The sequence below is a fragment of the Engystomops pustulosus genome, chromosome 2 (assembly GCF_040894005.1).
Source record: "Engystomops pustulosus chromosome 2, aEngPut4.maternal, whole genome shotgun sequence".
Lineage (NCBI taxonomy): Eukaryota > Metazoa > Chordata > Amphibia > Anura > Leptodactylidae > Engystomops > Engystomops pustulosus.
Window position 1 is genome coordinate 225,181,073 of NC_092412.1, and position 12,294 is coordinate 225,193,366.

The 12,294-nt window shown below is 41.5% G+C and overlaps 1 protein-coding gene across 1 annotated transcript; it reads left to right on the plus strand.

Annotated features, from left to right (window-relative positions):
* Positions 1–3,643: 3,643 nt before the first annotated feature.
* On the plus strand, positions 3,644–10,411 carry LOC140116749 (protein kinase C theta type-like). The gene is made up of 4 exons (XM_072133182.1): positions 3,644–4,082; positions 7,613–8,484; positions 8,620–8,656; positions 9,033–10,411. The coding sequence occupies exons 1-3, from the start codon at positions 3,795–3,797 to the stop codon at positions 8,642–8,644; spliced, it is 1,185 nt and encodes a 394-aa protein (XP_071989283.1). The 5' UTR covers positions 3,644–3,794; the 3' UTR covers positions 8,645–8,656; positions 9,033–10,411.
* The last annotated feature ends 1,883 nt before the right edge of the window (positions 10,412–12,294 follow it).

The window sequence follows — 12,294 nt, forward strand, 5'->3', positions numbered from 1 at the left end:
CTTACACTCTGGCAGCGGTGACCAGACTTGCGCTATAGAGTCCTGCTGGACCACCAGGATTCAGCAATCACTACCACAGGACGGCTGTGGGACATGAAGTAACTCCCGGAACATTTCATATACAAAATCAATTTGTTTCTTTGTGCAATCTCTCCAGCAGAGGTGGCAGTATCCAAGGAAGCTATCTCGTTTCTAAGAGACCATATGACTACATTTATGAGAAATTATCTTCACACAGGAACATTTTTTTTAATAATCATCCAATTGAAGAAATGTTTATAAATGGCAGCTTAACAAAAGTGAATGTGAGTGCCCAGATGAGAATACCCAATTTATAATTAACAAAAAAAATATAAAAAGCTAAAAAAAAAGTGAAAATTCATAATTTTTATATTTTATGAATAAATAGTAATACAGATAATAGTAATATAGCTTAGATTTATAAAATAAAATACACAAAATATTAAAAACAAAATAGATATCTATAAATAAAATATTTTCCCCACCCCCTTACATCGTGGTGTCTGTGTCTTTATTTGCCTTGGATTTCCATGTACTGATCTAATACACGGGTCACCACAGTCGTCCCTGGAACATCCAGTCCTGGGTCGCACCCAAAGAACTTTAGGAAAAATAACCACCCCTTCCCCCAGTAGTCCGCTTCTCCTCTGTGTGACCACTGTACGCTGAGCTGAAGCCGGCAGACATGATGATGTCATCACACTGCGTCTGTCGGCATCAGAGCTGCGCACTGCACAGTGTAGAGGAGAGGAGAACTGCAGGTGCCTCAGGGGGGGGGATGGTGAATAGATGATTGGTTTTGTAATTATTCACAGTGAAAAGAAGTAGGGAGTGTGGGTGGTGATCTGCATGGAGGGGGCATACATTGCAAGGCTACAGGTAGGTGGCCATTATAAGTGTGGGTGGGGCTAGAGAAAAGGGAGTGTTATGATCCCCCCTTTTCTGTGTTCTGCCCTTATAAGGAGGGGCCTACAGAAAAGGGGGCATTATATCGAGGAGGCTACAAGAAGGGGAGCACTATAAGGAGGGGGCTTCATTAAATAGGGCACTATATGGAGGAGACTACAGAAGTGAGGGTACTATAATGAGGAGGGAGGAGACGGGGAATTAGGAAAGAGCATTGTAAAGGGGAACACTCACACAGCACATACATAGAGGGACTTACTTGCATCTTTAGTAGGCCGTAAATTGGGTGTCTGTGGTGTTGGGCGGTTAGCTGGCTGTGGCATCAGGTGGGCGGTGCATGGCATTCGGCTGGTGGGTGGGCCATTGCATCAGGTGAGTGGGTGGGCGGTGGCATCGGGCGGGCTGTGGTAACCAGTGGGCGTGTGTGGCACCCGGTGGGCAGGCAGCGGCAGCAGCGGGCTTGGCTGTCGGTGGGCGGGCCATGGCAGCGGGCTGTGGCAGCGGTGGCTGAGCCGTGCAGCGACAGTGGCAGGTGTTTGATTTTATTAGGCCCCAAAAGGAAAAAGATTAAAATTTTCTCAAAAAAGTTTAACCCCTAAGTTTTGTAAGCCATAAGGGATTAAATATGAAACAACCCCCCCCCAAAATGTTTACTATTATTTCTGACAAGTATAAAATTACACCACATCTGCATATAAAATGTTGTATGGGCGCATAGAAGAGGGAAAGAGCCTTCTAGAAGACAGAAATCTTTTACATGCATTTGGAGAGCCCTACTGGTATAAAACAGAGGAGAACTCAAAAAGTGACCCAATGGTCCAACGGACTGCATGGAAGCAGCGCAGCCTGCGCCAAAATCCCATCACGTGCGATACAATCCAAGTTAAATACCTGTCATGACCGTGCATCCCTGAAAATCTCAGAATGCCCTTCCTTGAGGTGCTCAGGTGACGTAGGCTGCGCGCCCCAGGGTAATTTGCATAACGTTTATAACTCTATATTTCCGAAATCCCAACATATAGAGTTTTAATAAAAGAAGCCCTGAGTAACTATATTTCTCGGGAACTTCTTATTATGACACATCTACCATCAGTTCTTTAATGGTTTTCCAAAAAAAGACCTATGCCCCATTTTTCCTCTGGTGACATCACAGATGTGGCGAAACATATGAAATATGCACATTTTTCTATGTACTAGGCCCCCGCTACTAATCAATCCTATGCTGCACATAGGAACCTTTCTATAATAGTCCATTTAGTTTGTATGTAGGGATTAGGTATTGGAATTTTGAAAAATAGTAAAATGCATTACTGCAAGGGGGTGATCTCCATGTGCAGACAAGTGGATTAGAAAGCTTAATGGCAATGACATGAATGGTAGCTACTTGTAATAATTATAGCACCTAAGTCAATAAGAGTGATTGCACATCCTAGTACAGTGGTGGCGAACCTATGGCATGGGAGCCCTTTCTGTGGGCACCCGGGTCATCACCCCAGCACACCAGACAGGACTCAAATAATCTTCCTCCAGTTCCAAGCAACTTAAAATATGCTGCTTTCAGTCATATTTTGATACTTACTGCGCTACTTGGGTCTGTAGGAAGAGGGAGAATGAGTAGTCAGGGACGAATTACCTTTAGAGGACCTCCTGCTGGCCCCACGATTCTCTGTGTACATAGGGACACTGGAAATTTTCCATCTTTCTACTGTGTTGCTGTCCTTAGGAGGCAAATCTGAAGTTGTTGAACAGGGAGCAATAAGTTATCGCTTTAATTTTTGGGTGGCACCTCGTGATAAATAAGGGGTTTTTGGGTTCAGTTTGGGCACTCGGCCACTAAAAGGTTTGCCATCACTGTCCTAGTAGGTCATCCTGCGCCACTGCAAGTGGGAAACCTAATGTTCAGCTCTAATATTCCAGCTTGAAAAGTCCCAAAGCAATTGATCCAATAAGAAATTACTCACTAAGGGTTCATTCAGACGGCCGTCTGGGGGGGGGCACCATTCCGTGCCTACAGCGGCATGCAACGTGTGAATGATGCCTAAACCTAATTCCAGAGAAAGCTTTATATGAAGGACTAATGAATGTATGAGTCTAATTAAACCCAATGGGGCAGATTTACTAAGGACTTTGCGCCACTTTTCTGACAGACTTTGTACGTTCTTTTAGGTGTGAACTACTTGCACAGGTATTTAAGAAAAGTCTGCACCAAAAATGTGTTGCATGCAACCATTTTGTGTCGCAGCTGCATAAGCCACCATGGGACACAAATCAGGGGGCGTTTCGGCGCTCAGTCGCACCGTGCGCCTGATATAACTTGCAAAGTCTGTTGCACGCCCTATGTTAAAGGTGCACCACAACAAAATTGGAGGTGCAGGGAAGTGACAGATTCATGATTTTCTTTTTAGTGAATGTGAGTAAATGTCTCGTGCACACTATTCTCACTGTCTGAGAAGCTTTCCCCTGTTTCATGTCTATCTGCTGTCGGCTCTGTGCATCACTGCAGATATGTGGCTGGGAGTCCTGCAGGAGGCGATGACATCACTACGGTGGCCTATAGCAGAAGGTGCGATATAGTGATGTCATTGCACCTCCTACTGCAGACTAACATGATAAAAAGTCAGGAGAGAAGAGAGGGAAGAATTATACAATACAATAATACATACAAATATATTAATTCCTCTGGACACTGTACTGCCATGTCTGCTGCCCACAGTATAGATGGCAGAGCAGGTACATGATCCTACTGGCAGGCAGGTGCCACCTGAGCATTCCGTGACCTCTGACCTGTGACCTGCACACGGCCAACTGTCAGTTACCTTCAACTGTCGAAGGCAGCGACTGGATTGGATTCTACTGGATTCCCAAAGATGGCGTCTACAGGACACAGAGAAAGCGAGAAGAAGAGGAAGAGAGAAGAAGAGATGAGGAAGAGAGAAGAGAAGAAGAGGAAGAGAGAAAAGGTGAAGAGGAAGAGAGAAGAGGACAGCGAGAGCGGATTGAAGATAAAGAGGAGAGGAGAGATTGCCGGATTATTAGAGGATGACGGGCCAAGACCGGGCAGCAGCCAGGACCCTGTAACATCAAGCCCCTACCCCGACTTCTATGTCTACCGCCTCACCATCCATCAGGTGCTGGGTAGGGGCGGCTTTGGGAAAGTAAGTGGCATCATTTCTTATTGGTTACATTTTGCCTTTGCCGTTAGTTTCTGTTAAGAGACATTTTTATCCAGTGAATGTCTACAGCTGAGAATCTCCAGTAATATTTGTAGCCATATGTATGATATGTGGGGTCACACTGAGATTGGGAAAGATACATTGTTATTGTTGTTATTTATTTGTTCCACAAAGGTCATATTATGCTTATAGTGATGTGTTCAGCGTTGTATTTGCTTCCTTCTGGTCAGATATTGGGTCTAATTGCTACCCATTGGATTAAATCCAATATTCATAGACAGTAGAGCAGCAAAGGCGCCTGTAAGGGGAAAGGGTCCAACACGGATCTTCTCCTGACAATGATTGCTGCATTTGGAGTCATCACTAGGGGGAGCTCTATTTAATATACATTTTTAGTTTCCATTGAGCAGAATAAAAGCTGTATTTTTCTATCCACTGAGCTCCCCCTAGTGATGATTGTATGCAGAAAGTTTCATCATTAAGAGATGTTTAACCCCTACGGGACTCAGCATCTTTTGGCCTAAAGGACGCGGACCCATTTTTCAAATCTGCCCTGTGTCACTATAAGTGGTTATAGCGTGGGAACGCTATGAGAAATCCAGGGGATTTTGAGATTGTTTTCTCGTGACACATTGTACTTCAAATTAGTTTAAAAATTTGGATGAAATCTTTTGCGTTTAGTTATGAAAAAAAACAAAATTTGGCAAAAAATTGGAAAAATTCTATATTTTCAACGTTCTAAATTCTCTACTTTTGATGCAGATAGTCATAGCACCCAAATAAATTCATAACTTACACTTCCCAAATGTCTGCTTTATGTTGGATGGTTTTATTAAGATTCCACATATTTTACTAGAATGTTATGAGGCTCAGAATTTAGGTGCCATTTTTCACATTTTTTGTACAATCACCGAAACCTGTATTTAGATGGACCTGCTCAACTTCTAATTGACACTGAGAGGCCTAAATAATAGCTAGACTCATAAATTACCCCATTGTGGAAACTACACCCCTCAACGTATGAAAAACCACTTTTAAGAAGTTTGTTAACCCTTTAGGTGTTTTATAGGGGTTAAAACAAAACGGAGGTGCAGTCTGCAAATTGTAATATTTTTTCACAATACACCCATTTTGGGTGGAAAATTAAACATTTACAATGGATTAAATGAAAAAAGGCTCCACAAAGTTTGATACGCAATTTCTCCCGAGTACACCGATACCCTATATGTAGTGGTAACCTGCTGTATGGGCGCACGGCCGGGCATAGGAGAGAAGGAGGCGCCATCCAGAGCATGTCACATTGTACAGGCTATAATATTTTTCTTTTTTTTATTGTGCACCTATAGGGGCTTATTTCTTTTGCCACATGAGATGCACTTTTCTGGTATGTAATTTTGGGGCATCTATAGCTAATTGGTGAGATTTAATTAACTCGTCAATTTTTAGGAACATTTTTATGTGGTTTTTTTTTGGCCGTTAACCATACCATAAAAATAGTATATTATTTTTATTCTATGAGTCGCTGCGATTACGAAAATACTTCATTTATATATATTTTTTATTTTTTCCCATTTTTACTGAATAAAAAGTAATTTGGCGAAATTGTTGTTAATTTTAGCATCACCGTCTTTCATATGCATAACTTTTTTATTTTTCACCTCACAAATCTGTTTAAGGGCTTATTTTATGCAAGAATGATTGTTCTTTTTAGTGGTCTTATTTTAGATTGCATAACTTTTTAAAATCACTTTTTAGAGCATTTTTAAAGGGCATTAATAAAAAATCATCTTTTTTTCAGAGAGAGTTTTTTGAGGTTGTTTTTTACGGGGTTCACTTTGCGGATCTAATAACGATTCTGTTTTATTATGCAGATTGTTACGGACGCAGGGATACCAAATATGTGGGGGTTTCGTGTATTTTATTCAATTGTACTGAATAAAAACTAATTTGGAGAAAATCTTATTCATTTTAGCATCGCCATCTTTTCATATGCATAACTTTTTTATTTTTTGGCTGACAAATCTGGTTAGGGACTTAAAAGAACAGTTGTTCTTTTTAGTGGGCTTATTTTAGAGTGCATAAAATTTTTTAAATCACTTTTTAGAGCATTTTTTATAGGGTATTAATTAAAAATTATCTTTTTTCGGAAAGTTTTTTGTGTTTTTTTCCTCCGGCGTTTACAGTGCGGGTCCAGTAACGATTCTGTTTTATTATGCAGATTGTTACGGACGCGGCAATACCAAACATGTGCTGGGTTTTTGTGTTTTTATGTTTTTTATACTTTATTAAGTGTTTTTATGGGAAAGTGACATTTTAGGGGCTTATATTTTTATGTATTTATTTTTTATTTATTATAATGTGTAGTGTTAAGTGTTTTTGCATAATTTTACTTCTACATACTTGAACTTAAACCAGTGATACTCTGATCTCTGGTTTAAGTTCAATACACTGCTCTACAATACTATTTTATTGTAGAGCAGTGTAAACTGTCTGAGCATGCTTGCGCATGCTCAGACAGTTTGCAGTCAGAACCAGAAGGGGTCTGGCTGCCATGGAAACCGGGCAGCTCCGGGGCACATGCCAGTCCTCGGAGCTGCCCAGGAGAGGATCGGATCCCCCGGTAAGCGGCACGGGGGAACCGATCCATAGGGGGAAGACCCTTACACGCCGCGGTCATGCTTGACCGCGGCGTGTAAGGGGTCAACACTCGCGATCGGAGTCGGCTCCGATCGCGGGTGTTAGCGCAGGCTGTCAGCTGTACTAGACAGCTGACAGCCGCTGCTTCTGGTACCGGCTCCGTTCGCGAGCCGGTGCCAGAAGCAGGACGTTATAGTGCGTCCTGGTGCGCTAAGTATCTAGCCACCGGGATGTACTATAACGTCCTGGTGCCCCTAGGGGTTAAGAGACAATATTCATTGTTTTATGCCATCTGATTACGCTCCATTTTTATAAAGCATGAGAGTGAGATGGTTTAAGTGTGAGGTTTTAAATTTAAACTTTCTTGCTTCGTAAAGATATGACATGGGCTTATTGCATTCTACTATCAGGGCCTTTATGTCATGTAGATCGCTCAGTGTACCCTATAGTGGAAAAGTATTCTTCAAGGAAGAGATTGTTTTAAAATGCTGGCAACAGATTTATTAAGAAAATGATAGCATAAAATAACAGTTTCCTCTGGGTCCTCCGTTTTCCTCCCGCAATCCAAAACATACTGGTAGGTTGATTAGATTAAGGAAATGGACCAATTTGGCAACCTCTGTGCGGTGCTGCGCTTTCTTTGTGCGCTGTATAAAAAAAGGAATTAATATTATAATAGTACAGAGACTCTGACACCTGTATGACCATAGCCTGACTACCGCCATTTTAAAGATTGTGCACTGGAAAGCTGAGCTGTTTGGTGCTTTATGTGAGCGGTGTACCAGACTGTCATAGCCAGCAGAAATGTCTGACCCCTGCAGATCATTTATCTATGTAATAAATGTATAAGTATCTCCCCTTCCCATTCTCTTTAGGTGGTCCTGGCGTCATTCCCCGGCCGCAACACCTTCATGGCCGTGAAAGTTGTCCTCAAAACACCGGACAATACAGCAATGTTGATGAGAGAGCGACGGATACTCCAAAAAGCCAGAGAGTGCCCATTCCTATGCCATCTGTATGCCGCACATCAGTCTCAGCACGGGGCGTATTTCATCACGGAGTATCTGTCCGGCGGCAGCCTGCAGGCGTTAATCAGAATGTGCAGCAGCTTGAACATCGATAATGTGAGATTCTACACAGCAGAGATAGTATGTGGCCTCCAATTCCTCCATGGACACAACATCGTCCACAGAGATCTAAAGCCAGGAAACATCATGCTGGATAGAAGTGGGCACATCCGCATCATCGACCTGGGCCTTGCCCGCGATGGTGTCACCTCCTCCAATAAGACCCGTGGAGTGGTGGGCACAACCTGTTTTATGGCCCCAGAGGTGCTGCTGGATGAGGAATATGACGCAGCAGTTGACTGGTGGAGCCTGGGGATTGTTGTGTCCATAATGTCATCCGGATACTCCCCATTTTACTATGGGCCCATCAGGAGTGAGGCGGTTGAGTCCATCATCACCGAAATGCCAGAAATACCACCCTGGCTGGCCTCCGATTTAAAACATCTGATTAAAAACCTGCTGCGAAAAAATCCTGAGATGCGGCTGGGTGTGTCCGGTAACATCAGACACCATCCCTTCTTTGACAGCATTGGCTGGGAGGATCTTGAGGCCGGGAGAGCACAGCCCCCATTTACACCATTCAGGGCCGTTCTGAAGAACAAACACCTGCAGTGGCCGGGAGATGAAACACCTACTAACCCCGTGGCCGAATTCTCCTACATGTCACCTAGCTGGGCCCGGTAAGATCCTTCTCCTGTACAAAGCTTACATGTAATAGTCATTACTAACCTGATGTAGTCTCTTCCATAATCTTCTCCCTCCTGTTCTTCATTATTATTGCTCCTAACAATTACTATGTCTCTGCTTATTCTTAGGATGATGGAGAGATCCAGATTGTAAGATCTATGACTGGTGAGTTCTCCATATATACATATCTAAGCACCTATTACAATATGTATATAGATATGAACTACAAGTAATATACAACAAATACACATTAAAACAAATTTTCCCAGAAGTTTATTTTAAGAAATTCCTCTAAATTACCTTCCATGCGTTTTTTGGAGAATCTAGTAGATCAGTATTATCCCCTCTATCTTGGATCCCTCATGGGCAGGACTAACAATACATATTATTGGAAAAGACAGTTTTGAGCTTTTTACAGAAATTTCCACATTTATATATAAGACACAAATCTCATAAGAATAAATATTTTCATGTTACATTAGTTCTCTTGTCTATATATGTACAAGTGGTAGAAGTAACATTTCCCTCTTGTGTCTTGTAGGATCAGCCCGTGCCACTGCCCAGAACTTAATGCCTCCTGTACCCACCTCTGCTGCTGTGTGAGACCTCGGCTCGCCTACAACATCCTCTCTATGACATCAGGTTGCTGTACATTTCCATCATGACGTTGCCTCGGTGCTTGGCTTCGATCCTCTGATATCCGGCAGCGTCTGACATCACTTCCCTGCTGAAGAAACGTCCGGCTCCTGGAGAGGCCTGTGTGTCCTGCTCAGCACAGGCCTGGTAAGTTACACACACTACACACACATAGATACACTGATAGACACTTAGATAGATGTAGGTATAGACACACACATAGATATATAGGATAGGTGTAGATACCGGCTTTGGTCCTGGGAATTGTTCCGATCGCCATATTTGGGGTCAGGAAGGAATTTTTCCACCTTGTGGAGCATTGATTTGCTCATCAAGGAGGTTTTTGCCTTCCTCAGGATCATACAGAGCCATAAATAGGTATAGTATCATAGATTTACAATCCTAAAAAAATATAATTTACCGTATATACTCGAGTATAAGCCGTCCCAAGTATAAGCCGAGGCCCCTAATTTTACCACAAAAACCTGGCAAAACCTATATTTTTTTACTCGAGTATAATCCGAATTTGGGTTTTCAGCACATTTTTTTGTGCTGAAAAACTAGGCTTATACTCAAGTATATATGGTATAATTAGACAAGTAAAAATATAGATTTCCCCTCCCCCCTCATACTATGATAAATAATGGCGGTTATAATCTGGATAGTGTAGGTTAGATGATGGTATTTGATCCTGGGAATTATTCTGACCCCCATATGTGGGGTTAGGAAGGAGTTTTTTGCCTTCCTCTGGATCAACTCAGCCATAAATAGTTTTAGTGCTAAAGCTCTTTAAATTATTATTAACTATTAATATAAATAAAATAAAGAATAACCCCACCCCGAAATAATAGATGTAGTCTCATAATAATAATTTACATAGAAAATATTAGAGAAGTAAAAATGTAGACCCCCTCACACACTAGGTAAGATAATGTGGGTTATAAAGTGGATCGTGAAGATAAGTAATTAATAATTAATATAAATAAGAAAAAAAATCTAAAAATCTAAAAAAAAATAGGTGTAGTCTAATAATAATGATTTACATAGAAAATATTAGAAAAGTAAAAATATAGACCCCCTCACACACTAGATAAGATAACGTGGGTTATAGAGTGGATAGTGTAGGTAAGTAATTATTAATATAAATAACCAAAAAATCTCAAAATCTCAAAAAATAGATGTAGTCTCATAATAATAATTTACATAGAAAATATTAGAGAAGTAAAAATATAGACCCCCTCACACACTAGGTAAGATAATGTGGGTTATAAAGTGGATAGTGTAGGTAAGTAATTATTAATTAATATATAAATAAGAAAAAAAATCTAAAAAAAAAATAGGTGTAGTCTAATAATAATGATTTACATAGAAAGTAAAAAATATAGACCCCCCTCACACACTAGGTAAGATAATGTGGGTTATAAAGTGGATAGTGCAGCTAAGTACCGTATTTTTTGGATTATAAGAAACATCTTTCTTGCTAAGGTGAGCTATGTGTGTGAATAGCTGTGCTGTGTGTGTATAGGTGAGCTGGGTATTTGTGGGTATAGCTGTGCTGTATGTGTGTGTATAGCTGAGCTGTGTGTGTTGTGTGTATAGCTGGGATGTGTGTGTTTTGTGTATAGCTAAGCTGTGTGTGTTGTGTGTATAGCTGAGCTGTGTGTGTTGTGTGTATAGCTGAGCCGTGTGTTGTGTGTATAGCTGAGCTGTGTGTGTTGTGTGTATAGCTGAGCTGTGTGTGTGTTGTGTGTATAGCTGTGCTGAGTGTGTGTGTATAGCTGAGCTGTGTGTGTATAGGTGAGCTGTGTGTGCATAGCTGAGCTGTGTGTGTTGTGTGTGTATAGCTGAGCTGTGTGTGTTATGTGTGAGTGTATAGCTGAGCTGTGTATGTATAGCTGAGCTGTGTGTGTTGTGTGTGAGTGTATAGCTGAGCTGTGTGTGTATAGGTGAGCTGTGTGTGTATAGGTGAGCTGGGTATTTGTGGGTATAGCTGTGCTGTATGTGTGTGTATAGCTGAGCTGTGTGTGTTGTGTGTATAGCTGGGATGTGTGTGTTTTGTGTATAGCTAAGCTGTGTGTGTTGTGTGTATAACTGGGCTGTGTGTGTTGTGTGTATAGGTGAGCCGTGTGTTGTGTGTATAGCTGAGCTGTGTGTGTTGTGTGTATAGCTGAGCTGTGTGTGTGTTGTGTGTATAGCTGTGCTGAGTGTGTGTGTATAGCTGAGCTGTGTGTGTATAGGTGAGCTGTGTGTGCATAGCTGAGCTGTGTGTGTTGTGTGTGTGTATAGCTGAGCTGTGTGTGTTATGTGTGAGTGTATAGCTGAGCTGTGTGTGTATAGCTGAGCTGTGTGTGTTGTGTGTGAGTGTATAGCTGAGCTGTGTGTGTATAGATGAGCTGTGTGTGTGTTGTGTGTGTATAGCTGGGCTGTGTGTGTATGTATAGAAGTGCTGTGTGTGTGTATGTATATCTGTGTGTGTATAGCTGATCTGTGTGTTGTGTGTATAGCTGTGCCGTGTGTGTTGTGTGTATAGCTGAGCTGTGTGTGTTGTGTGTATAGCTGAGCTGTGTGTGTGTTGTGTGTAAAGCTGAGCTGAGTGTGTGTGTATAGCTGGGCTGTGTGTGTGTGTGTGTGTGTGTGTGTATAGGTGAGCTGTGTGTGTATAGCTAGCTGTGTATGTTGTGTGTGTGTATAGCTGGGCTGTGTGTGTTGTGTCTGAGTGTATAGCTGAGCTGTGTGTGTGTGTATAGCTGAGCTGTGTGTGTCTATAGCTGAGCTGTGTGTGTTGTGTGTGAGTGTATAGCTTAGCTGTGTGTATGTATAGCTGAGCTGTGTGTGTGTATAGCAGAGCTGTGTGTGTGTATGTATAGCTGTGTGTGTGTAGCTGGGCTTTAGTGCGACCAACAGGGATATTTCAATTGGTGTAAAATACAGTTTTCCTTTATTTGGAAAGAAGTAAGAAGTGTCTTATAGTCCGAAAAATACGGGTAATTATTAATTAATATAAATAAGAAAAAAAATATAAAAATATAAAAAATAGGCATAGTCTCATAATAATCATTTACATAGAATATAATAGATAAGTAAATATATATTCCCCCCATACACTGGGTTAGATAATGTAGGTTATAACGCGGATAGTGTGGGTAAGTGATCATTAAAGGGGTTTT

Bases quoted from the DNA above. Each gene is read 5' to 3' on its own strand.
- LOC140116749 (XM_072133182.1), top strand. From the start codon at position 3,795: ATGGCGTCTACAGGACACAGAGAAAGCGAGAAGAAGAGGAAGAGAGAA. The intron at 4,083-7,612 runs GTAAGTGGCATC...CATTCTCTTTAG, and splicing joins GTAGGGGCGGCTTTGGGAAA to GTGGTCCTGGCGTCATTCCC. The intron at 8,485-8,619 runs GTAAGATCCTTC...GCTTATTCTTAG, and splicing joins ATGTCACCTAGCTGGGCCCG to GATGATGGAGAGATCCAGAT.